General features: G+C 44.1%; 1 protein-coding gene across 8 annotated transcripts in view; it reads right to left on the bottom strand.

The window, feature by feature from the left end:
* Positions 1-24,379, bottom strand: part of iqsec1a (IQ motif and Sec7 domain ArfGEF 1a) — a 92,158-nt gene that overhangs the window by 5,335 nt on the left and 62,444 nt on the right. For 6 of the 8 annotated variants that reach the window (XM_076741909.1, XM_076741902.1, XM_076741910.1 and 3 more), the window contains 11 exons: positions 9,624-9,900; positions 8,020-9,299; positions 7,322-7,483; positions 6,887-7,009; positions 6,264-6,430; positions 5,842-5,981; positions 4,715-4,744; positions 2,601-2,726; positions 2,405-2,504; positions 2,011-2,172; positions 1,461-1,637 (listed from right to left, as the gene is read on the bottom strand). In XM_076741909.1, the coding sequence (XP_076598024.1) occupies positions 1,461-1,637; positions 2,011-2,172; positions 2,405-2,504; positions 2,601-2,726; positions 4,715-4,744; positions 5,842-5,981; positions 6,264-6,430; positions 6,887-7,009; positions 7,322-7,483; positions 8,020-9,299; positions 9,624-9,900 (2,744 nt within the window). Of the gene's footprint in view, positions 1-1,460; positions 1,638-2,010; positions 2,173-2,404; positions 2,505-2,600; positions 2,727-4,714; positions 4,745-5,841; positions 5,982-6,263; positions 6,431-6,886; positions 7,010-7,321; positions 7,484-8,019; positions 9,300-9,623; positions 9,901-10,360; positions 10,595-16,067; positions 16,492-24,379 lie in introns of those variants that run through there. The other 2 variants (XM_076741908.1, XM_076741904.1) reach the window with 2 other exon arrangements.

Below are 24,379 nucleotides of genomic sequence, written 5' to 3' on the forward strand. Positions count from 1 at the left end.
TTTGAAACGCACTTCGAAGTGGAGGCTCAGTCAAGTAATGCTTAAAAATTTGAATGCATTTCCATGAATCTCAACAAATTTTGGACTCCATGAGCATCAAGTCTGACGGACCAAGGAACGTCCACAGTGAAGTTTTACCAAAAGATTGCGGTTTGTTTTTAAAAACTCAATGCCGAAATAAATTTGTGACTCGCTAAAACGTGACAACTCGTTCTTAACGTTGTCACAAGATGTAGATTTGCACAAGGGTTAAGGTTGGCGAAAAGCCAGTCTCAGTGACAGTCACAAAGGAGGAGACACATCAAAAGCAATACAGTGGTTGTTGCACATGGGATGTACAGGCATATACAGGTCTGAGGGCGAACAGAGCTCTCTTGCTGTTGTTATAGGCACACTCAGCCAATGATACATGACCAATAATCACACATATACAGGAAAATACCTGATGTGTATGGAAATAACACAGTAAATACACATGAAATGGAGTATGGCAGGAAAGGAAAAAAGAAAACACTTAACAGAAATGACCCCACTAACATGCCACATCCTGCATCGAAAAACACGGGAGACAGGAGGGCGGAGGGACTTCTGCAGACCGCTTCACTGACTGACCTATCGTTTCCCATTGAGGTAGTGATCGTGAGAACAAAGCGTATCGTATTACCAACAGCGAGGACAGACCCCTGACTGGATTTCATTTTGTTATCAAGCTAATCACCTGATAACTTCACATAGTTGTTATCTGTAATGAATGAAATGCATTCTTGCTTCAGAGGCGGAGCGGCTGTGTTAAACACTGATATTCATGGATGTGAAATGACTGTTAACAACAAGACTGAGACTAAATCTTGATCTCACTGCTGCTTGAGAATGGTTCGCATCAGCACCGATTTGTTTGGTTCACAAATATACGTGAGAGGAAAAGGCACATGGTGTTTGAAAAAAACAAAACAGAACACAAGATTGTCATGAAATGTCTTCGGATAGAAGAAACTCAGGAGTGCAAAAGTGCTAAATTAAAAAAAAAAGTGACGATTAAAACATGAATGGGAATGTTCAGGAGTAAACTCATCCAAATGATCGGGGGTGAGAACTGCCTGGCAATTTCATTCATCACTGAGAAGACAAATCTAGAAAAACTGCATTTATCTTCTTCTCAAATAGGCCCGAGCTCAGTCTTTCAATTGGGAACAGGTGGCGAACGCCTTAAGTCTCTCTAAAACAAAGTATGCCAAGTACAAAAGAAGTTAAACATTGAAGGACACACCGTCCAGACCAAACTAATCAATCATGAGTGAGTTAGATAGTGGATTTAAAGGGGAGAACTCTAAAATCAATGTATGGTGCCGTGAAACAACATTTTGCTATTTTTATCCCCTTGATATCATCACAGAGAGGTGGATGACAGAAGGAGAGCCTTCTCCATCAGCTGGTTCACACCAAAGACGTTTTGGCTGTACCTGCTTCGGAGAGGTCTCGCAGGGAGCTGCTGAGGGCGCTCCTCTTCAGGCCCTCTCCCATGGCGTAGGTGTCATCCAGACTGGCGCGGTTCATGCTCCCGTTGCCAGCTTCCTTCTTCAGGCCGGAGCTCTGCGACATGCTGGGCCTCACCACCCCCTTCTGCTTCTCCAGCTCAGCTGTGGAAAGGAAAGGAGCCAAGGAAAGGCTGAGGTAAGTGACAGTGGTTTTCACATCTCACTCCGGCCAGGGAATGACTTTATAACTTCTCGGTAATGTATTCAGCCACTTCTCGCTGTCTGAAACTCATGAATGTCCATTATTCATCTGCATAATTTCCAACATCCTGTTCTTGGATGTCTTAACAAAATTGCCTTTTGATTGTCCAGAAAAAAACGGCTCTCCCCTCTCTTAGCCATCCTGTGAACTCTGTAAAAAGTCTCCCTTGTAAAGTGCCACAGTTGAGTAATGAGACCATGCCCTGTTTCTACTTCACACAGCCTGAGGTAGGCAGACTTAGAGGGGGATGGGAGGGGGAAAAAGGCAGCTCACACTCTATTCTGTATTTCTCCATTTCCTGGACCTCGGCAATGGACTCTCGCAGGTCATCTGTGAACTTCTTGCGGTCCTGGGGGTTGGGCGCGTTAAAGTTGATGAGGACTTTGATGTCCGCACCTGGTATCGCTGATGTAAGCCTGATTCCATTTGGGTAATCTGGGGCAACAGCAAACAGAGAGGGAGAGGCATTTACACAAGGGCCATTGATCAAAACCAAGTTAAAACACGTTGGGCGAATCTGTCTGAAGTTGGGAGAATAAACGATGCCACAGCCCATTGCTTTGACTTCCCCTTCCTGCTGCATGTGTCACTGCGCTAAATCAAACCCCGCGATGTAAACACTGTCAGCTAACACACTGCAGGGATAAAGACAGAATAAAACACTTACACTGATTCTCAAACAGCATGACTTGCATCCCATACAGAGAGAAAGACTGTCTGAAGCTGTACGTCACCGAGTTCTTCTTTTTCTGGAAAATCTTGGTTACCTGAAATCACGCAAAGAGAATATTTAAGGGTTAGTCTAAAGAGAGAGGGGATGAGAGGAGAGGAGAGGAGAGGAGAGGAGAGGAGAGGGCTTTTACCACGAGGAGGTCGTTGAACAGGAAGATCTCCCGCTGATGCAGGCCCAGCTTCTGGAGCTTATTGGGATCTGGCACTTCAAACAGGCGGCAGTAACACACCAGCCGGCGATGGGGCAGCGACAGCACCTACAAGGCAGAAAAAAAAGGAGCACAGATACCGACACTTCAGAGGTCATTATGGCCTCGGTGCACGAGGTAATAGGGAACAGAAGTCACTTCTTCCTCAGAGCAGACTTTAACGGAGGTGTAGCAAAAGGATGACTGATTTGCTCCAATGTGTTTTGCATTCTTCACAGCGTTCACTATGATGCATTAGGCATTAGGGCTGCAGCTAGTTCTGATTTTCAGCCATCTGCTGATTATTTAATCAGTTAATTCTTTGGTTTATAGAATGTCAGAAAATAGTGAATGACTGTTACAGTTATTTAAACTCTAAGTCTTTAACTTAACCCAGTGAAGACAAAGATAAGCAGCAAATCCTCAAAGTTGGAATGCTTGTTGAAAAATGTCTTAAGCGGTGTAAAATCTGGTGATTCCATAGTTTTCTTATTGTCAACAAATTTCATGAAAAGAAAAAAAGTGACAATGAACTGATCCTATTAACGGCTCTGTAGCCACAGCCTGATATAGCTTATTCTTCTGTACTTCCATTGTTGTCCAAAAACTGTTAAACTGCCATAAATGAGCCACAATGTTGCACTGAGTGTCCATGTTCCTATAAATAGGATGAAAAATACTCATGCACCAAATCTGCAGCTCAAAATAGTTCCAAACAAATGAACTATTTACCCCTGACTCAGCAACATTCAGCAAAAACTACAGTGGATAGAAATCATTTAGCCATCTTTTAAATGAAAGTATTCATTTGTGACCTGTTGTTGAAGATTTAGAGGGATTAAATGGGCTCGTCGAGAGAACTGATACTTGGGACCCATCAAAAATTCCATACTAACAACTACTGAGTATGTTAAAATAGCATGTGAAATTAATGCATACTGACCATTTCTGCATGCAAACACTGGACACCGGTGCACATGATCACAATAAACAAGCCTTAACCATTACATTTCACACAGGCTGTTACATATTAAAAAAACATTGGAGTAACGTTAGTTGTTGCCTCGTGCAGTAATTTAAGAATTTGTCGACGAAGGTGCCCACAAGATCCACAAGGAGTTCATCTGTGGCTATCATGAAATGATATGCAAATGCGGGGAGAGGTGAGGTTGGTTGGCACTTCCATGCTGACCAGTATGTTTGAAAAGATACATGCTACTACTTATTTACACAAAAGGATGCTGAACGATAGCACATATATTGAGTATGTAGTGGATAGAATGGAATTTCAGACGGGCCACCTTGCCATGTGTTATCGCACTCATACCATGACAGCAGAAGCGGAGGATAGTTCTCACGATCCTGTATAGTGTGTATGTTAACATGGAACCCAGGAAGTGTAGCTGATTCTAAGGTAGCAGCTAAAGCTTGCTTGTCATCCTTTTTAGTTCACTGGTAATATAGCATGTAGCACAAGTATTGTTGCAATGGTTACCTTCATTTTTATGCCTTATGCACAGATGTAACCTGTTAAACTGTTAACCTGAACTCACATACAAGAAAATGAGTCCAGAACATTTACCAATGGAACTGTATAAAGAGCAGTAATATATTACAAAATAATGTAGTACAACTAGTGCTTAGTCAGCGCATCGCTCCTCCCATAAAAATTATGACAACTAATAATCTCCATAAAAATGGGGGAGCTACAGTGCACTCTGCGACTAAGAGGCATCTGCATGGCATGCACCCAGCGGTGATGTACACCCTGCTGAGCACAGAAACTGTAAACACTGCAGCTCAATGCCACCCAAGAATTTATGTCTGTCGATTCTGTCTCCGGGGTACAGCAGAGACAGCTCATCCCTCAGTAACAGATGTGATGCTTCAGGGGGGAAAAGTTCCTGCCACTGTAAGTAATCTGACTCTAAAACTACCTGCATGATGAACATTAAGTGCAGCGTTCAGAGGGAGGAAGCTGTGCACATAAAGTGAAATAATGAATGAGCCTGATCAAATATACAGTAGTGTGATTTATGGATATTTAGCCTACTTACACATCCCAGGCCATGGTGCAGCGATCCAATCTAAAAAGGGAGGACAGAGAAGATGTTATATGCAGCTGTTTTGTTACTATAGCCCCGAAAACCTGAAAATCTCCCCTTCATATTAATGTACACATATAAGGATTTGCCCTTTGCAGACTGTGCACGTATAGCTTATTGGATTCAGTATACAGGGTGGTGGTCTTTCTCTGCTGCTGGACTCGAGGGAGTCAGATCCTCCAGATCAGATCCTCCCCTAGAAGCCAGCTCTAAGCGGCACAAGTGGACCCGATTATTATGGAGAGGAATCCCAATGTGGTTTTATACTAAAAACGTTTTACCGAAAGTCCTCCCGGGCTTTTAATTCTGCAGCTAAATGGTGACGGGGGATCATTTTTCAATACATTAAATTATTACTGGCAGAGCAACCCATCCATCCCACTGGAAACCAACTGAAACAAAGTCCTCCATGCAAGATATGCCTCTCCCCAAGGCTGCATAGGTTAATCACACTTTTAACCTTCACACATGAAAGCAACATCATTGCCTGCAGAATAATGCCGAAATGCTGCTCCTGACGGGCTTGAGCACAGTCAGACTTGAATTAAATAATAGCTCATGCTCAGTATTCATACACAGAAATAAACTGACTAATGATTAGTGAATCAACTGATGATTGTAATGTAACTTACGCTGGTTAATTAAATGCTGTGTTCAACCACTTTTCCCTCTAAAACTAAGTAAGAAGTATAACATGCTACGGTGGCAGAAAGTGCCCATTTTTCATCAGACTGCAGCAGTCTCTGACACCTCTAAAGGGCTTTGGGTGTGTTAAAATCACCAGCATGAAGGTCTAAGCCCAGGCCCATGTCCCCTTTCACACAACAATACCCAAAGGCATAAAGGACAGATTTTCCAAAATCTCCCTGTTCCTTCTATGACTCTGTAAGTGCTGGAGTTAGTAAATCAGGAGTAAAGTGTCATTTCTTATCTGTAGAAAGTGATTCTAGGCAGTACTCAGTAAAGAAAAAAATCAACACTGGCTACATCTTATAGGCCAAAGATGCCTCAGAGATTCATGTCATGCCTTGAAAAAACCATAATACCTTCTACTGAACTTAAATAATAACAATACTCACTGGTTTCTTTCCCACGATGAGTTTCTCAACCTTCTGCACCTGTGAGACGTGGTCTTCATTGGTCTTGAGCTCTCGCTTGCGGATCCTCTCGTAGATACCGACCAGAGTCTCCCTCGGGATGTCCTCCCCATCATCAACACCTGGCACACAGGGGAGAGCCGAATTACGATACAGCATACAGTCAAAGTCAAGGGTTGTATTAAAATGCATTGTCAGAACACCAGACTCGGATAATGAGGAAGAATTAATCAAAGAAACTAGTCATTCATCTGCAAGAGATCATATTATAAGAGCATAATATACACTTTAAACTACGTTCAAGGGTTTATTACGCATGTAGCATATGTTGAAATATCAGTAAATATATTTTGTTCATAAATAGTGTATCCTTGCATCCTCACATCAGTCACTGCTTTTACTACCTCTCAAATTCTTGATGAAGTCCTCCAGCTTCATCTTCCTCTCGGGCTTGACGTTGGGGCTGTACATGTCAGTGTTGAGGAGGATGATGGCGAACGCCAGGATGAAGATGGTGTCCGGGTTTCTGAACTGCCGCACCACCGTGGGGTTGCAGATGCAGTAGCGCTGGCTGGAAACAAGAGACGGGAGAACAATATGACCCATCTCAACTTACAACCAACCTCGGATTACAAAACGCACACAAACACGTGAACCAAGCTCATGGTGAGGAAGTGTTCTCTACACCTCCAGAAGAGAACAGTAAGAACTGGTTGTCCTTGCATAAACCCAGCAATAACTTTTCAAAAGTCAGTGAACCTTTGCATAAATTTTTTCTAGCATCATAAGCACAATACATTATTTATGATTTGTTGCAAAACTTTTTGCGAAATATGTGCTCAGGAACTGTGTGGTTTAGTGATCATTGTGCAGGTTCAGAGTGAGCAACCTTTCTCCACAACGGGAAACAGATATATTGTACTTTATGAAAGTACAAAAATAAACACAGCACAGGAGTTTTCCTCCCTGACTCTCCTAAAACACAATCGTTCACTGTGAAACGCTTCATGTCAGTGTGTGATCTAACCTGAAGGCTTCGATGAGCCGCTCCACCTTCTGGGCCTCCCCCTGAACACGGATGTGGTTCTGAAACTTCCTGAGAGCCTCGTCCAGCTCCATGCCCTGGAAGTCCATTTCATCGACCACACAGCTGGTGCACAAGGGGACAGATGGAGACAGACAAATCAAACACAAACATGGCATACAGCAGGTTTGGTGCTCATCATCAATCCTTTTATATCTCACAGGGCTTAGCTGGCCTAGATTCTATCACAGAGAACACCTCAGTATTTATAAAAGAAGATGTTTTGAGGGATTTCGGGTCCTGAAGATGTGGATTTCTGGGTTTGAGCTTTTGAGCCACTCTTCCTCTTTTTTAAATTATCTACAGCAATGGCCCCCATGTTTTGGTACATACTACCTTCTTTTGTTGTTGTGCATGTGGACGAGGGATCATACTTACTCCAAGACATCTCTGTTGAACTGTTTCTGCCGATTGCCGAGAAATTCTCCAATCATCTGCCTGCTCAGGCCCTTCCTCTGCAGCAGGAAGTGAGCCACGCCAACTGGTGTGTCAGGGATGAATCCCCTCTCAGTCAGGTACTGGATGCCCTTTTCTGGCTTCCTGATAAATCATTCAGATGCAGGTAAATTTAAAAACTGGTGAGAAAAATCTGCTTCATCTTGAATTCTGAGAAAATAACACTTGTTCAGGTGAGAGTTCATGTGCTTCATAATGATCTATTCACTGAAACTGAAGATAAACATCTGGACAGAATCAAAACAGATTGAAAAAAATACATACATTGTATTAAAGTTGCTTAAATGTTAATGACTGTTGTAACACAGATGCATAAATGACAGGTTGTGTTAAAGCATTCTTCAAAGTATGTTTGATTCTCTCACCACCTAGAAATTCATCTTTAGGAAAGACTCAATTTTAACTACATCAGTTTATATTACAAAGAATCTCAAAGAAATATTATTACACTCAAAATACCTTTGCATTTGATATTAATGCTGCTGATTACAGTTAATAATGAAACACACAGTGAGTGCATGATTTTCCAATAGGCTTCTCGAACATCACATCCATTTGTTAGGCCCTTAATCACTGCAAACACTGGTCAAGCACCTGCTCCATCTGAGCTGAGTACCTACTTGTTGAAGAGATTCAGGCCGATGCGATAGTGTCTTTTACGAATAACATCATTACTGAAGATGGGTGAGTCCCAGCTGTTGCGAGTCTCTTTATGGTAAGTCTGCTTGCTGAGCGTCTGCTCTCGTAGGCTGTCCCTCGAGGAGGACTCGGAGCTGCAATTGATGGTGTCGTTGGAGTTGGATGTGCTGTTGATGCTGTCGTTGTCGCCATCAGAGAAGTCGGATTCGGACTTGCTCTGCCTGTTGGCCGAGCCATTGATGGCCAAGTGGCTTTCAAGCTGGCGGTGGCGGTGGCGAAGGGGTGCGTCATCGTCACGGGAAGGAGCTCGCGGCGGGGGGCCGTGGGAAATGTGTTTAGGGCTCGCCTGGGATGAGGTTACGATGTGGCCGTGTGGTTCATAAACAGGCGGCCGTTTGACCGAGCCACGGTCAGACCGGTCACTGAGCTCTGCAGAGCTGTCACTAGGAGGTTCTATAGTCAACAAAGGAAGATGGTCCATTCTAAGACGCTGCTCCTGGCACTCCAGAGACGGAGTGCTGCGGCAGCTCGTGTCTGTGTCACGACCCTCATCTTTGGGGTCAATAGGCCAGTACTCCTGAGAGGAGTTGACTGACCGCAACCGCAAGTCTGATTCTGTGCTGGAGGGCTGGTCCCCGGACCTCGACAGAGCAATGGAGGGGGACATGTCCTCCTCATCAATGAACAGAGTAACATCACTATAGGATGCCATCGTTTCATCGTGCAAGCGTCCAGCTGCCCTGCGGTGGGACTTCACCTGATAGGGCACCTCCCTCTCCACTTTAGAGCAGCCCATGGCCTCTGGGTCAGGACCCTCATCCCCCTGAAGGCTGCGACAGTTCAGTGCATCATCTATTGACTCGGCCAGAGATTTGACCTGCCGGGAAAAGGCGTCCTCCAGCTCCGTGATGGCATCTGTCAGGTCACCCTGCGGGGCTGGGTGAGATGCCATGTTGGCCTGTTGGTGGACCTCTATATCTCCACATTCAGACTGCACCATGGACAGTGGGGTGCCATCCTCCGTCATGGACACCTGCCTCCCTTCAAAGTAGGAGCTGTGCACTTTCTCAGGGCCCTCGAACGAGAGCTGCATCCTCATGTTGGAGAGAACAATGCGTCTAGACATACGGTTCTCAGACATAGAGCTCCTGAGACGTTCAAAGTTCTTGTTCATTTGATATTGACGGAAGGCCGTCTGGATGGTGCGGGCCGCATGCCGAGTTATGAATCGTCCACCATATTTACGCTCCAGCATCTCCACCTGGAGAGAGGATGGAGTAAATTAACAGTGAAACTGTACCACTCAAGGAATATTGCTTTTCTTAGCTGTAGTTGATTTCGAAATTCATCCTCCTGGATGTCACTGATAATTTGCTTCTCCCACTTGTCACTGGCGCTGTTACAATCTCACAACAGCTTTTCCTGCTATATTTGTACCAAGAATAATCTCACACAGCTGTGATTCTGATAAGACAAGTCCCAATTTTCTAAGAAAAAATGCATGTGACAATTTTTTTTATATGAAAATATAAGAAACATCCACCAACTCCAAAGCTGAACTGTTCAGCTGGGCTACTTGAAATACCTGTTTGTCCTGGAGGTCAGCAGAGAGCTCATAGCTCTCAGAGAGTGAGCGGGACCGCTTGATGGCCTCCTCCTCAGCCTGCTTACGGAGGATGGACTGCGAGTGCTGGAGCTTGGGCCGACGGGGTCTCTGAGGCCCAGGTTGGACCCCGTGACTGTAAAGCGGGCTGTCAAATCGGTCGGGGCTGATAGCAGAGCCGTGAGTCACCGGGCCCTGGCCATAGGTGGCTCCACCATCCAGGGAAGGGCTCTCATTGGGCCGTCCATCCCCTTCCACACTGCAATAAGAAAACATAGAGATGGTTAAAGATTTCATCTTCTCGCTACGAAGGTTACACAAAAAGAATGAAAGTTTTGAGTCAGAATTTGACTGAAGTATTATCAGATTAATCACAGCTGTCTTTCTGGTCCATCTTATGGACTGTCAGAGCAAAAAGTAGCTTAACTTCAGAGACTTATGGCCTAAGCTTGTATAAAAGAAAGTCTTATTCAGCAGTCCAGTATCTGTTATGCAATATACAAACAAGTATGGTATTAGAGAAGTGAACTGCAGAGTGTGAATCGTATCACGCATCTCTGCAATAATTACTACTGAAAATATACAGTCTGCTGTGCTATATTCAAAAAATACAAATGCCAAATACACACTCTCCAAATATTATACACATCCCATCATCCACTGTCCTTGTACGATTACCTCTTATACAAACAATGCAAAAAAAGGAAGAGGTTACTCACTCACTCTTACATTCTGCAGTACTATATGAGGACCGCTTATTGCGAAAAGACCGTCTATTTTCTATGAAATGCCAACTCTTCCTCCAGATCTTGTCCACCATTCTCTCTGTGAAGGAAGTCCAGAGTGCACAGACTCCTGCAGGAAACTACAGTTTATGCAACCTTAAGAGCCAATCAGTGACCAATAGGAGTTACATCATGTTTGCCAGAAACGACACGCTGTTCCAGTGAGCATTACAAAGTCCAGTTTAGAGTTGAATGACAGAGCAAATACAACTTCAGCTGTCCCTTAGAAATGGTTGAAATGTGGGTGTATGCTGTGCCCACCTGCTCAAAACTAACATTACACGAACTAACGTTTCTTCTCCTACACGGTACAGTGCATTCACTGTTCACTGGCAGCCTAATGTGTCTGAGCCGTGACTCGACACACCCATACAGTGCACACAATCCACTTCCTTCATTAGACAGCAAGCTGCAACCAATGCTGCGTGAAAAAGTGGAACTGAATATGGTCAAAAGTTCAAACAGCAGATGCGTTTGTTCACCCTTTTTGCGACTACATAAGAAACATTTTACTTGAAACTGAATACAGATTTACTGATTTGCAACCCCACTTAGCACAGCGCTCCAACGAAATGTCTGCAAAAGATGGTCATGCATGGTTCACTATAGCCTGTGATTACTTAAAGCCTCGTAGAAATTTCAAGATAAGGCACATTGCCTGCCTCAGTCTGTAACAATGCATTCAGCGTAATGTGACAGAAATCCAAAGTTCACTGTAGGTGATTACAACTCGTACAACTGAGCCTTTTGCATCACTGCAAGGGCTTCAGATGCTTCTAAACCAATAGAAATGCTTTTGAGACTAGAATCTTTCCCAAAAAGGCACTTCTGCTTTTCAACCAAACATTTGAGTGTGAAGTATTAGAACATGTTGGCCTGCCGTGGCTGCCAAACTACCTCCAACTATTGTTAGGCAGCATGTGTTTGGATGCAACTGGAAATGTTACTATGTCCTGAAGTGGCACAGGTGTTCACTTTCATCACATGAAGAGGCCTCCTTCCCTTCTGTCAGAGTGGAGATGACCCATTCAGGGTCAGCCAAGGCCACCATGACACTTCATTGTAACTCCCTCATAGCAGTAGGTCCACACAGTGTTGAAGTACAGGCAAGCACACAGTGACAGTGGTGGCCTTTAGACTGCGAGACCAACACAAAACCTTGCACGATACAGTGAATATCAGACTTCATTGCATAATTGCTGCTGGGGCAACTCTCCCCAACCATCTGTTGTTGCAAACTGTGACGCCGTCATCCTTGGAGTTAAAAGTCACACCTTACATGCTGTTGCAGCACCAGAATACAGCCGGTGGTCATTTTTGGTTTCTACATTAGAAGGTTGATCACTGAACTGGATGAGATGAAAACATTTAACCAAAATGGCATTTTGTCCTATGTGCTGTTGAGATATTGTAACTTTCTGTTTGCTGTTTGTTTTGCTTTTGTTCCTGCCAGATAGGTTGAGTGTGTTCAGTCTATAGGGGCATATTTAGCCAAGTTTATCTGTCTGCTGGTCCACCACTTTGGTCTAGACTGAAATTTCTGAACTACTGGGTTACCATGATATCTGGTACATAGTCATGTCCCCCTCAGGGTGGCCTGTAATAACTTTGACTTGTCATCTAGCACCATCAATTTGTCCTGTACTTATAAAACTCCCATCAACATCAGCTGTAATGTGTGATTAGGGATAATTAGCAAATGTTAGCATGCTAACAAGCCAAACTAAGATGGCGAATACAATGAACATTATATCGACTCAACATCACCATGTTAGCGTTGTCACTGTGAACATGCTAGCATGCTGACATTAGCATTCAGCTCAAAGCACTGCTGTGTGCAAGCACAGCCTCAAGGACCTTCTAGTATGGCTGTAGACTTAGCTCCATTATGTCATGTTATTTTGGTGTCTTGTACCATTTTGAAGGGAAAAAGTGCCCCTCTATTGTTTTGCCTAATTGTGTAATTATTGGCTGACCAAAATAAATGTCAATTTCTGTAATCTGATAATACAACTGAAGGAATGAGTTGAATCTACATTTAATAACACAATAAACTACAAGCTGCCTTAAGTAGGTATACAGTGCTCCTCTGGGGTTTGTTCTGTCACCCTTTCACCTCCAAAAACATTCAAGGCATAAAGTCCTAACTACAGCTACAGTACTTTCTTTGCTTTTCCCCAACGGGACCTGAAGGCAGCATCTGTCCTTCCCTTTTCGTTCTTTCTGCTTCACTTTCTACCAACCAAACATCCAGACTGTGCCTGATAGTGAGTGTACAGAGGAGAGAGAGCGGGAATAAGTGCTGCAGTCATATTTGCTCTGAGGTCATTGAATACTGCACAGAGTGAGGTCAGTCGCTCGTGATGGCGGGAAAAAGGGGGAAGACAGGACGAGAGAGCAGCATTTTAAGAGCTGATGTTTTAAGATGTAATGGGACTTATAAAGAACTGCAGCAGAGCAGGAAGTTGCATGATGTTATTCAAGAGGCAGAAGTGACTCCACATGGTTCAGACAGAACTCTCAAAGTCATGACCACATGTTGTTTCTGTAACGTATGAGGATTGTACAACCAGCGTTGAGAGATGAAGGATGAAGCAACGATTGTTGTCCCTGGACCACTTCCTGAGTGTCTGTATGTTCCTTGAAATATGATCTCACGACGTTAGCAATGACTGCTCAGTGGTGTCTGCCGCTCAGTCTGACTCTTTATCCACCAGGAGTCCCGGTTAGCTCTGATGTAGGCACGGATAAGCATCCCAACTCAGCTGGCAGTGATTTCCAGCCATGGGATCCAGGGATTTGGGGGGTGGGTTGGAGCGGGGGGGGTCAACCATCTCTCTTTCTCCCCTCCTTCCCTCTCAACACATCCTGAATAAACAGGCGCAGACCCCTGCCCAGGCCTCAACCCATTCCATCAGTCGGACCTGAGGGAGAAACATTCCTCCATCCCGGAAAAGAGGAGTCACATCTACAGGAGTTCTGGGAATAGAAGAAGGCTAATGAAGTGCAGGCTGAGGCTACGGAGGAAGAGAGAGCTGCAGTGTGGAACTAACATGACTGCCAAACGACGTCACAGAGAAGACACAGAAGTGTATAAACCGCTACGTTCCTGCATGTTTTTCCAATCAACCTCTAATTTGTGTTTTAAGATGTGTTTCTTTTGCTCTCTTCAGAGGGCATAATTGAATTCAAATGTGAATGTAAAAGTCACTGAAATGAGCATCATGCATTATGCAGTATTTATAAAATACTTTTTCCACATGCCATGTTTCCACGACAGCAATCTGATTACTCCTCACCCACCTTGCCTTTGTGTGATTTTCCTATTTTTTATTTCTGCTTTATGGTGCTTTACTCTTCTGAAGTCTATTTTTTAGCTGTTGTCTTATTTTTTTTTTTATCACAAAGCACTTGCGAAGCTCTGCTCATGAAAGGTGCTATATAAATAAACATACTTTATAAACTTAGTTCATTTTTGCCTGTAATCTCAATCTGATTCCAGAAACACTGATGTAAACACAAAATCCAGACTGGCCACATACACTGGTAACAGGGCTTCTTAAAGGTATACCATGCAGTTTTATGTTTGACAAGGAGATGCTGTGGTTAGCTTGATTAGCGCACAAGCAGTGTATGTACACACTAAGTCCTACTATAAACCAATGTGAATAACTACATTTTGACATAACCCTTGAGGTCAAACAAATGCTGATCGTGGGAGACTCTGTGCTAGTGGTAGTTTTGTAAATTTGTACATTTATGGTTTTGACTGTAAATTCACTGCTGCAAGCTTGCGTGTACATACTTACAGGTTGAACATTTCAGTGTCTGTCTGCAAAGTCGGTTGAGCCGAGGATGAAGGTCGAATTTGTACAAAGAGTAACCCAAACTTCCTGCGTAGTGTACCTTCAAACTGTGAGAATGTGTAAAACCATCTTGTATTGGTAATATTTAATTGCAATACTAACATGGCTGCTGAGGAAATCTGATTCTTACCAACCCTCATGAGGGGGTTGAAGAGAAAATATATGTAATAACACTGATGCAACCCATGTAAATGCATTGCAATGCACCGATTTCCTGCCTTAAAGTGATAATCCTGTTTTTATGTGTTTGTGTAAAGACAGCCAGTGAACTGACCCATTCGATCAAATTAAAAATGTGCTTCAGTCACAACAACAGCCGATTCTGTTTCTCTTCATAGTAACTCAGAGAGCTCACAAATGCGCGATGCGTGCACAAGCCCTCGCAACACAGAGAGAGATTTTTCAGCTAAAAGGAGACCACACAGTAACACGTTAATGAAGTCCAGCATTAAAAGGTAAACATGCCAGTAAACAGTCGGGTATATCAGTCACTTCTACACCAATAACCACACAAATGGATGATTTTGTAACAGCTATAAAAAGACAGTGAGAAAGCAGGCTGGGGATTTACAGTATGACACAGCTGCAAACTGGAGAGCTGCACTGGCCAGCAGTCTGACAGTATCACTCCTGAGAGTCTGCAGCAGACAGTCTACAGTCCACTGGAGGCTCATAAGACTCGTGGCTGAAAACTACTGTAACTTCTATACTTCAGTTTGGGAGCTTCAGGACGTGAGTGTCTGAACTTATCAGAAACTGTCATGTCGCATCTAATCCAATCAGAAACCAAATTATCTTGAGTGCATCTGCACATTTTCCCCAATTACAGTTTAAAAGCACAAAGGCATTAAACTGTTTTAGTTCGCACTGAGAACTCCAATCACAACCTATTGTGGAAAATTAACAATCATAACATTTTGATGAATAGATGAAAGGCACCTGGTTTTTACTACATGAAGCCTGCTGATTATGGATTGGTATGGTTTTTAACAGCGTTCGGCACGTCGCACTTGATCAGATTTTTCTCAGAATTACTCGGCTGCAAGTGGGACGAGTGGTCTGATGCCTTCTTGATGACATCCCCATACTTGTTAAAGCAATAAGAAATCAATACTATTCCCCTGCTTGCTGCCAGGCCTCATTCTGTCTGAATCATGGCATCACTCCTCCTCCCTCCTGTCAAGACTCATGCAACAACAACAACAACACCAACAGAGCCACTGTCATTATCTTCCAGTTATGAATAATTAAACTCTTCCACACTACAGTCAGCACCTGCCCTTGAAGATCCAGCTATGAAAAAGCACGCAGTCACGGCCAGCGAGTGGGAGGGCCACGACACACCACAGGAATGCCCTTCAGCCGAGCAGGAGGGGTTACAATCCAGCTCACAGATGGATTCTGTACAGTGAGACTAAACACACCATGATAGCACATGCATACAGTGACTTAGAGAAGGGACATGATCTGTTTTCCATTGTGAGGCAAAATCGAAATGGCAGACCCCACTTTAAAATTCATGATCTCCATGACTTAGCTTGGAGCTCCACATTACTCCTGTCATCTTCTAGCGTGCGTTATGCAAAAGCACAATAGAAGCGGTTCGATTCAGCGCGTGCTCGGAGCTCTCTTCTCAAGCACACATACGACACGTCTCTCTGCTGTTTATCAAACAAAGCATTATGGGCTCTGGCAGCCCAGTGTAACCTCGTCCAATGACAGAGCACACACACACACAAAAACAAACACACATTACACTCTCCCATGACTCTTACCAGCCATTCAGCTCCAGTTCCAGCAGCGACTGGGTCTTCTCTGAATTACACTGCAAACACCACATGCTGACTGGCACTCACAAGACGATGGACTCCAAACATTAGCAGTCCCCCTCACCAGTCCCCATTACTGCCTAAAAGGTTTCTCTAACAGACAGACACATCTCTAAACTGCCGTCTTCTATAGCTTGTAGCCCTCTACTCCTTCCAGAAGGTCCCATTTCTTTGCCTTGTGAAAACGGCTCCCCATGGATGGTGCATGGTCAGTGCTAAGTGGCAGTCTGTAATCTCTGACTGACAAATGAAGCTCTTTCTTTTTCTCTTTCTTCCTCTCTGTCCTCTGTGCGCCGGGCTGGTAGGAGTATCAGGGGGGCGGAGGCTGGGAGACAGGGGAGTGTGGGTTTCTGCCAGGCCCTGAGCAATATGGAAGGGGGCGGGGTGCAAGGAAGGGGGTGTGTGAGAGTGGTGGCTCTGTAGCTGGGTAGAAAGAGAGAGAAAGGGATGAAATACCTCCTGCACAACACTAATTGTGCCGGGAAGGGACACAGAAATGACCACGGAGCAGAGAAGAAAGTCACATTTTTCAGCCATGTTATCAGGGACTGTGAAAACATATGAAAAGGAGAGCTTGAGACAGCGAGGGGTGGGAATGACAGATAAAGCAAGGTGTTGAAAGCACAGCGAGGAGGGAGGGAGAGAGAGTGACAGCTTGATCCAGTTAGGTGCACAGGTAATGTAGATAAGTTGCAATGGGATAGAATGGAGGAACAGGTAAAAGGACAATGTATGAGGAGAAGGTGGCATAAAGACAGAAGGGAAGGGAACAGGGTTTGGGAGGGTTTGAATGTCAGAGGTACCTTTTGTTCGCCTTTTCGTGCACGAACGTAAAAGGACTTAGTGGGTAGAGAAGGCAAATACAAGAGAGCACCTCTATTAATAGAGCCTTTCAGGGTTGAGAAGTGTCTGTTAAATGTGCACTAAGAAAAGAATCAGAGAGGATTCTTCCTGCTGCAGAAAATCACAGCAGTGTCCACCTCTGGCCATTCTATTTTCTACCTCCTTTGAATCAATCAATCAAGATTAACTGTTTAATCTTATGGATTATAGCCATACTGCTAAAATGCCACCCATATGGCACCATCATCGGAAAGCTCACCGGGAACTCCAGTACAGCTTCACACTTGTAGCAGACCCCAAACTGATGGTGCCTCATCTCTGGGCTCTGCCGTGTTGTTGAGACAGGCCAGAGATTAATCACCCCTCTGAGAGAAGGGGGTTGGGTAAACTGCCCCCAAGTCAAAGGTATTTTCTATATAATGACAACAGGCACAGGAAACAGAGGAGAATGGCTCCCACATGGAGCCAGTTTACAGGGACACCAATCATCTACACACACACACACACACACACACACACACACACACACACACACACACCAGTCTCTGTAGGGAGATGTTGATGTCCTCTAATTACAGGCCTGAACCCCTAAAATGATCACCTTCTCTGAACTGTTTTCATCTGAGACTTCTTCAAACGAAAAAGACGCACAACAAGAGACAAAGCAAAACTAAAAGGAAAAAGGATGCATATCTTAATGCGTGCTGCAGATCACAGCAGGAGACATGCACACACTTACTTGCAATGTGTGACTCAGGCGGAATGATTATGTGCAGAAAGGCAGACAGACAGTAACTGGCCAACTGATCTATTTCAGTTTGGGACCTTGGCTCTGTACTCCGGTGACTACAGCTGCTGATGCCTCGTGGAGCTGCCGATACTTGACTCAGCTTACAGATCTCACCTATCACGCAATCTCACCGCTTTTACTGGAATCAATTTATCCCAGAGCCAGTAAACAAAACAGACAAGAAAAAAGGAGAAAATCCCATTTAGAAGGCCCCTTTAATAAGACAGGCGTCCTCATTACTCATTTTGTTAGAAGTGAGGATCCAAGAGGCGCAGACGGAGGCAGGCATTTAGATTTTGAAATGCGTGCATGATATTAGATATTAGCCCCACTGCAGGGTTTGTTTTGCTGGCAGACCACAGGGAGTGGCTAACAAGAGTTTATTTGTTTGGGAATGCGATATGAAGCAATATCATGGTCTCATTTTGAAGGCAAACATGTGCCCCATGTAAGCCCCAAGCGTGACATGTTTGTTTCAGCATGACGCTCAAGGGCAGCATCACTCTAAGCATCACTCAAAGCATCAAGGAGAGCTCCGCTGAGATGATCTCATTAGATAAATTCCAGGTAAAGCTGAGCTGTAAAAGTTTGCACAAACTTCAGGACACTTAGTAAGCCTGTGTAATTCTCTGTCTGCCTGCCTCTGCGTCTCTCTCCTCCTCCTCTAGTGTTACGATCCGGTCTAGCCGTCCCGTCTGGTGAAGGCCCACTCCATCTCCTGAGTCCCGGCTGCATGGCGCTCTGCTCCAGAATGATGTCATTGAGAATTCCAAGCAGAGGCCCACTTTCTGCTCATAAAACGCCATTTCTTCAACTCAATACATATGGCCTCTCTGCATTTCAGCTCCTACTCTATCAACCCCCCTTCAGTTTCCCTGCCCTCCCTTCTTTTCTTCTTCCTTCTTGTTTTAGCATGAGGAAAGTTAGATACATGCCACATGGGAGAAGGCCAAAGAGACATCTGCAGGTCAGCTACACACAAAAACGCCTTTATCAGGTGCGTTCCCAAGGATACAGCACCTGAATGTTATCAGAGGAACAAAAAAACTGGATTTTCCCATTGTGAAGAGAATGAAAAAAGACAGAGCAGAGGAAAAGACAGCGAAGGAAACGGCAGGGGAAAAGCTAACTTCCTGGAAACTTTGTCACAAGACTTTGGCGCTGCATGCACCGTCTACATGACATCATGCACCGTTTCTCATTATCTTCTTTTGCTGGATGCTCAGCGGCTGAGACCTGCGCTAAGAGACGGAAAATAAAATGAAAACTCAGGCCTTGCCTCGTCTGGAAACAATTAGAACGGGCTGATGTCATCGTTTGATACAACAGCATACTAAATGAGATGTAGTGGCCCGGGATAGCTGTGGGAACACAGAGGACTTTGTATTGGAGGGGAAAAAAAAGAAACACAAAAAAGAAACACATTTTCTCTGTAAATTCTCAGGAACAAAGATTTTTTTGTGCATTAGAAGGATCTGGCAGCAGATGTATAAATAGAGCTGAAACGAGAGTAATTAAAGGATGTGCTGCCTCTGCTCATCACATCCTGGCAGCAAAGCTGGAGCAGATGTGTTGCCTGTGGGATCCTACGGGAATGATCAAAGATTATCAGTGGCGAGTGATGTCTGAGAGGCTTTTCTCTTTTCTCCTGCTCGTACATCACTTTGTAATTCCAGTCTGGATAGAAACAATCTGTTTGTCCAGACACATGGAAACTGAAGGCTAAACTACAGATGACTTCTGACATTAGTTGTGTTGCATCAAAACATTATTTTAAGGCAGCAGCTGTATCCTTTCCCCACAACTAGGACTGGGCACTGAACCTCAGTAATTATTTAATACTGACTGCAAGGTGTTTGCAACACCAAGCATCAAAGAGTGTCAAAAAGTTAACACTGAATGCCACTGAGGATTGAAGGCTTGAGACTGATACCACTCTCATGTCTTTCTTACCTACCTCATGTCAGCTTAGTGTAAACTGTGTGTGTTTGGTGACATGGGAATTGCTGCTGCAGCACTGCAGTTTCCCTTAGGGGATCAATAAAGTACTCTATCTATCCATCTATGAGCTGGCTGCAGCTTTGCATTTAATAGACAGATATAACACTTTATAAGAGTCAATGGTTTAAGAGGGGGACTTTAATTAGGTATCTACTGACTTAATTCACAATTTTGCAAGACTGCAGGCTTTATGGCTGCTATTGTTGAGAGAACTTTTAAAGGATCAGTGTCTAGGATTTAGCAGCATTTAGTGGTGAGGTTGCAAATTGCAACCAACTGAAAACCACTAGCCTCACCCTTCCCTTTCCAAGCATGTAGGAGAACCTACAGTGGCTGCTCTGGGCTACTGTAGAAACATGGCGATGCAACATGGCGGACTCCGTGGAAAAGGACCCTCTCGCTGTGTAGACATAAAGAGCTCATTCTAAGGTAACAAAAACACAACAGTGCTTAGTTTCAGGTGATTATACACCATTGTAAACATATGTGTGAATATTATGTTTCACTTCTGCCACATTCTGCCAATAGATCCTCCTCTATCTAACACGCTGGTCCTTTAACATGAAGAAGTTGGCTTGATCAATGTTTATTTTCCTTCCTTTGTAACTATATCGAAACGCAGGGTAGCATTTTCGCATTAGCATAGACAGATTTCAAACGATATCTAGCCTGACTAAGAAGCAGTATTGAAGTGGCAGCTCGGTTTCACACAACAAAAAGGATCCAGGTTTGCTCCTCTGACTTTTCTGGGTGGAGTTTGTCCTTGTTCTCTCAGTGTTTGCGTGGGTTTCCTCCGGTTTCCTCTCACATTCCAAAGACATATGCAAGTCAGGTGTGGTGGAGACTCTAAATTGCCCTAAAATATGAATGTGGGTATCTAGTGACCTGTCTCGGGCATTTCTCTGCCATCCTCAAAATGACTGAGTGGGCAGAGAAAATGCATAAATAAAATGACACCCTTGCGATGGAAAGTGAGCAAACCTTTACTTTACAGCTCAACCACATGTTTATGTACGCCTTTCTGTGTATGCAGCTCTGTAAGAAATGTATATTTTTCATGGGACCATTACAAACACAGAGCTCCAAAGCTGTACCTCTCCAGACTGCATGCATATGCTTTCTCACTCTCTACAAAAGGCAGGTAGAGGTCATGTATTGTGTACTCTTACCATTATTAGACACGGGCTCTGTGTGTCCATTTACAATATTTTCCTTTCACTTCACTCCATTACCAGATACCATATTTCTCTGAAGCTCTTCACCGAAGCCCCACCCCAGCACAGAAACACACTACAGCACAATTCTCCCCTGCTAAAAATAGACCCATGTGAGGTGACACACTCTGGTAAACACTCTGCGAGGGAGACGAACAATGCTGTGAAGAACAAGAGACAGAAAAGACATTAACACAAGAGAATGGCCACTGAATGCCCTGCTGATTTCTTCTCATTATCTGCTCCTTTGTGGCAGACCGATGTGCAGCATTTTTCAATGACACTGTGAAATTTTGAGGTCAATTGGAAAACAGCGCAAGTCTCCAGTGGTTGGTGCTCAGAGCAGCCCTCACTGCAAATATGACAAAGGCCATAGCGGGTATAAATACACACGGTGGCCATGATGGACACGGGAGCGTGTGGCACCTCAGCCAGTCTGACAAAACAGGCCTGACAGAACCATGACAAGATGAGACCTATTCCACAGTGGGCTCTCAGAGTGACAGTGCCACCCACTGGTTAGAGGTAATACTACACGCTCCCTTGAAGAACTTCACTCAGCCTGGGGGAGGCATGTGGCAGTGATGTCATTCAGGATGACCGAGGTCAGGCATGTTTGTCATGGTTGCAAGTCAGGAGGATGGCTAGGTTATTCAAAGGCACCAGAATGTGGGGGTGGGGTGGGGTTGCAATAATCTATTTGAGGCAGTGGCGGACTCACACCTGTCTCCAGTCACACACAGAAAGTCTTGTGGGTTACATGCACTACGTGACAGGAAAATGTGGCACAGTAAAAATGATTATCAGCATGTCTTACATCAAACTTCTTCAATCCCAGTTGTATTAATGCACACTGTATATTTTCTGTTCAACACTTCTGACACTGGTGGCTGTTAAGTAAACTGCAGTTAGCCAGTGCTGCACACTTTTCACGCTGCAGGGAGCAACAAGAGAGGCGTTCAGCAGTGTGCATAACATCACAATCTTTGGAATTTACAAGTCCATTACATAGAAATCAGTCCACAGGCTGTTGTAGGCAACCGAGAAAGTAGGAGAGGGTCCAATTTTTAAAGTTATGTCACAATCTGTTCACACCATGGCAAAACAAAGCCATTAATACATGGAAACTGTGTCACATTCTTTCATATTGCACGTTTAATGGTCACCAAGGCTTTTCTGAAAGTCACACATGGAACCTTTAATGCAAAGCTATTCACTCACCAGCTGCTTCAGTAGATGCACCTGTGCAATATAATGAAATCCAATACAACAGCTCTGCCACGAATTCTCCTTTCATGAAGGTTTTGAGGTCGTAGTGGGTGGTGCTCTTATACTGGAGTGCATCATATTGAGAGGTCTTTCTAATATTCTGCCCCTCTCATGTATGTAAATGGGGTCAAAATATTAGAAAACAGCTCTCAATATAATGCAGTCCAGTTCAACACCAATGCAAACTACAAACTCAATCATAAACATGTGGTTAAATGAATACCTCTTGGACAGTGTCAATCAAAACTGAACATTATTATCTCTGTAAAAGCGGAATTTATGGCAGAGCTGTTGTATTCGATTGCATTGGACTGTACAAGTGAACTTAATGATGTGGCCAGTGAGTGTGTCTAATAACGTAGTCTAATAACTCTGTGCTGTGTAAGCAATTGGACATCAGTGTGTGTCCCGCAATTAACTTTTTTTTTTTTTTTTTTTAAATAACTGAACATATGAAGGAAATATGCACAATTTAGAATACAAAAGCACAACAGAGCATTCAGCTGCCTCCATCCGTTTTCAGTCATTTCAAAGCCCCAGGACCTTCCTAAAGTATCTGCTTCCCTGCCTAATCGCACCATGGTGGCCAATCAATCATCGGACGGGCTCCTGTTTTGTACAGCATCAGCCAAATGCTTTAAAAATCACGTCTCTTTGCTGTCCTGATTCCAAAATTGATTTCCAGGAGCCATCCATCAGCATGATCCCAGTGAATAATAAAAAATAACCATATCTGTCCCTTGATATAAACCAGACATGTTCCCAAAATAATGATCCGTGCATGTGTGCATGCATGTGTTTGTGCGCCTGGCAATGCAATCAATTTGAACCCATGAGCTAAATGACATCACTGAACTGAGTAAATTGACTGGAAGGCTTGCAGTGATAATAATTGCTCTTTCAATCAGATTCCATTCATTGCCGGCTGCATCAGTGATCAGATAAACAGCTGATGATCTTGTGTTGCTCAATCACTCAAATCACTCACAAGTTTTCATTAGCAGTCAAGCATGAAATAGTGTTACGGTTTAAAGAGCTGATTGTAGTGTAAATAAGTTCCTTGAAGACAAACAGACGTGTTAATTGCACGGAGGGTTTTGAACTGATGGATGCTCCTAAATGAGTCATTCAGCATCAACTATGGATGCATACACACCAGAAGTACATCCTGCCACATAATATGCTGACACAGATAAGGGATTAATGAAGAGAGAGAGATAAAGGGAGGAAGCAGATCCAAAGCACTACAGTCCTGTAACAGACAGCGATGGCTTACATTCCACTACTACTCACCTCTCCGCACACGGCTGTCTAATCACTTTAGCAGAGTTTGCCTCGCTTTGCTTTCCCTCAGCGCTGGACTCCACAGCCAGCACTCCAGTTACTCGCTGCTGTGCTCTGCCGCCCTTGCCTGGCAAAGCCAACTGCGCCTCTGTGGCATCCGAAGCCCACGGCAGAAACACTGCGGCTATTGAGCCCCGAGGAGCACCTCCCGGCCCGGCCGTCTACGCTGGCACAGGCCATTGTTTGTGTTGGCACTGCGTATAAAGGCAGCCTTTCTCGTGTCTGTTCCATCACGCCTTTCCAGTCTTTGATTAGGGAAAACACAGTCACTGAACAACAGGGGCTACCCTGTAGCCATGAGATGTGTCAATATGTCAGACTTTGCCAAATTATATTTGTTATTTTCTTGTTGGAACCCACAAACCGCAGTCACGATCCGCAGCCTCGTGAAGTTCAAAGTTTTCTTGCAGACTCTGTTCCGCTTGGAAGTGAAAGCACAAAATGTATTTCATTTTAATGGCCCTCATTAGGCTGACAGTGACAGAATCATTCAGGAAACATAATGTTATTTTAGGAGAAAGCGCCCAAAACTGGAAGACTGAATGCAGATGTGGGTAAGTGAAGGCGGCTATGAGTATCGTGATCTGCTGTGCAAATACTGTTAATTCACCTGAAGATGCAACATTCACACCATAAATTTCCACACGGAAATACAAGGCACGCCACTGAGGAACCCTACTGTGATGATAAAACTCATTTCAAGTTTAGCTCTGCTGTGATTCAAGACATTAATCAACTTAAACAAATGAGTAACAATAGAACAAATCAGACTACAGACCGCAAGCTTATCTAAATGG

Source organism: Chaetodon auriga, chromosome 10 (assembly GCF_051107435.1).
Source record: "Chaetodon auriga isolate fChaAug3 chromosome 10, fChaAug3.hap1, whole genome shotgun sequence".
Taxonomy (NCBI): domain Eukaryota; kingdom Metazoa; phylum Chordata; class Actinopteri; order Chaetodontiformes; family Chaetodontidae; genus Chaetodon; species Chaetodon auriga.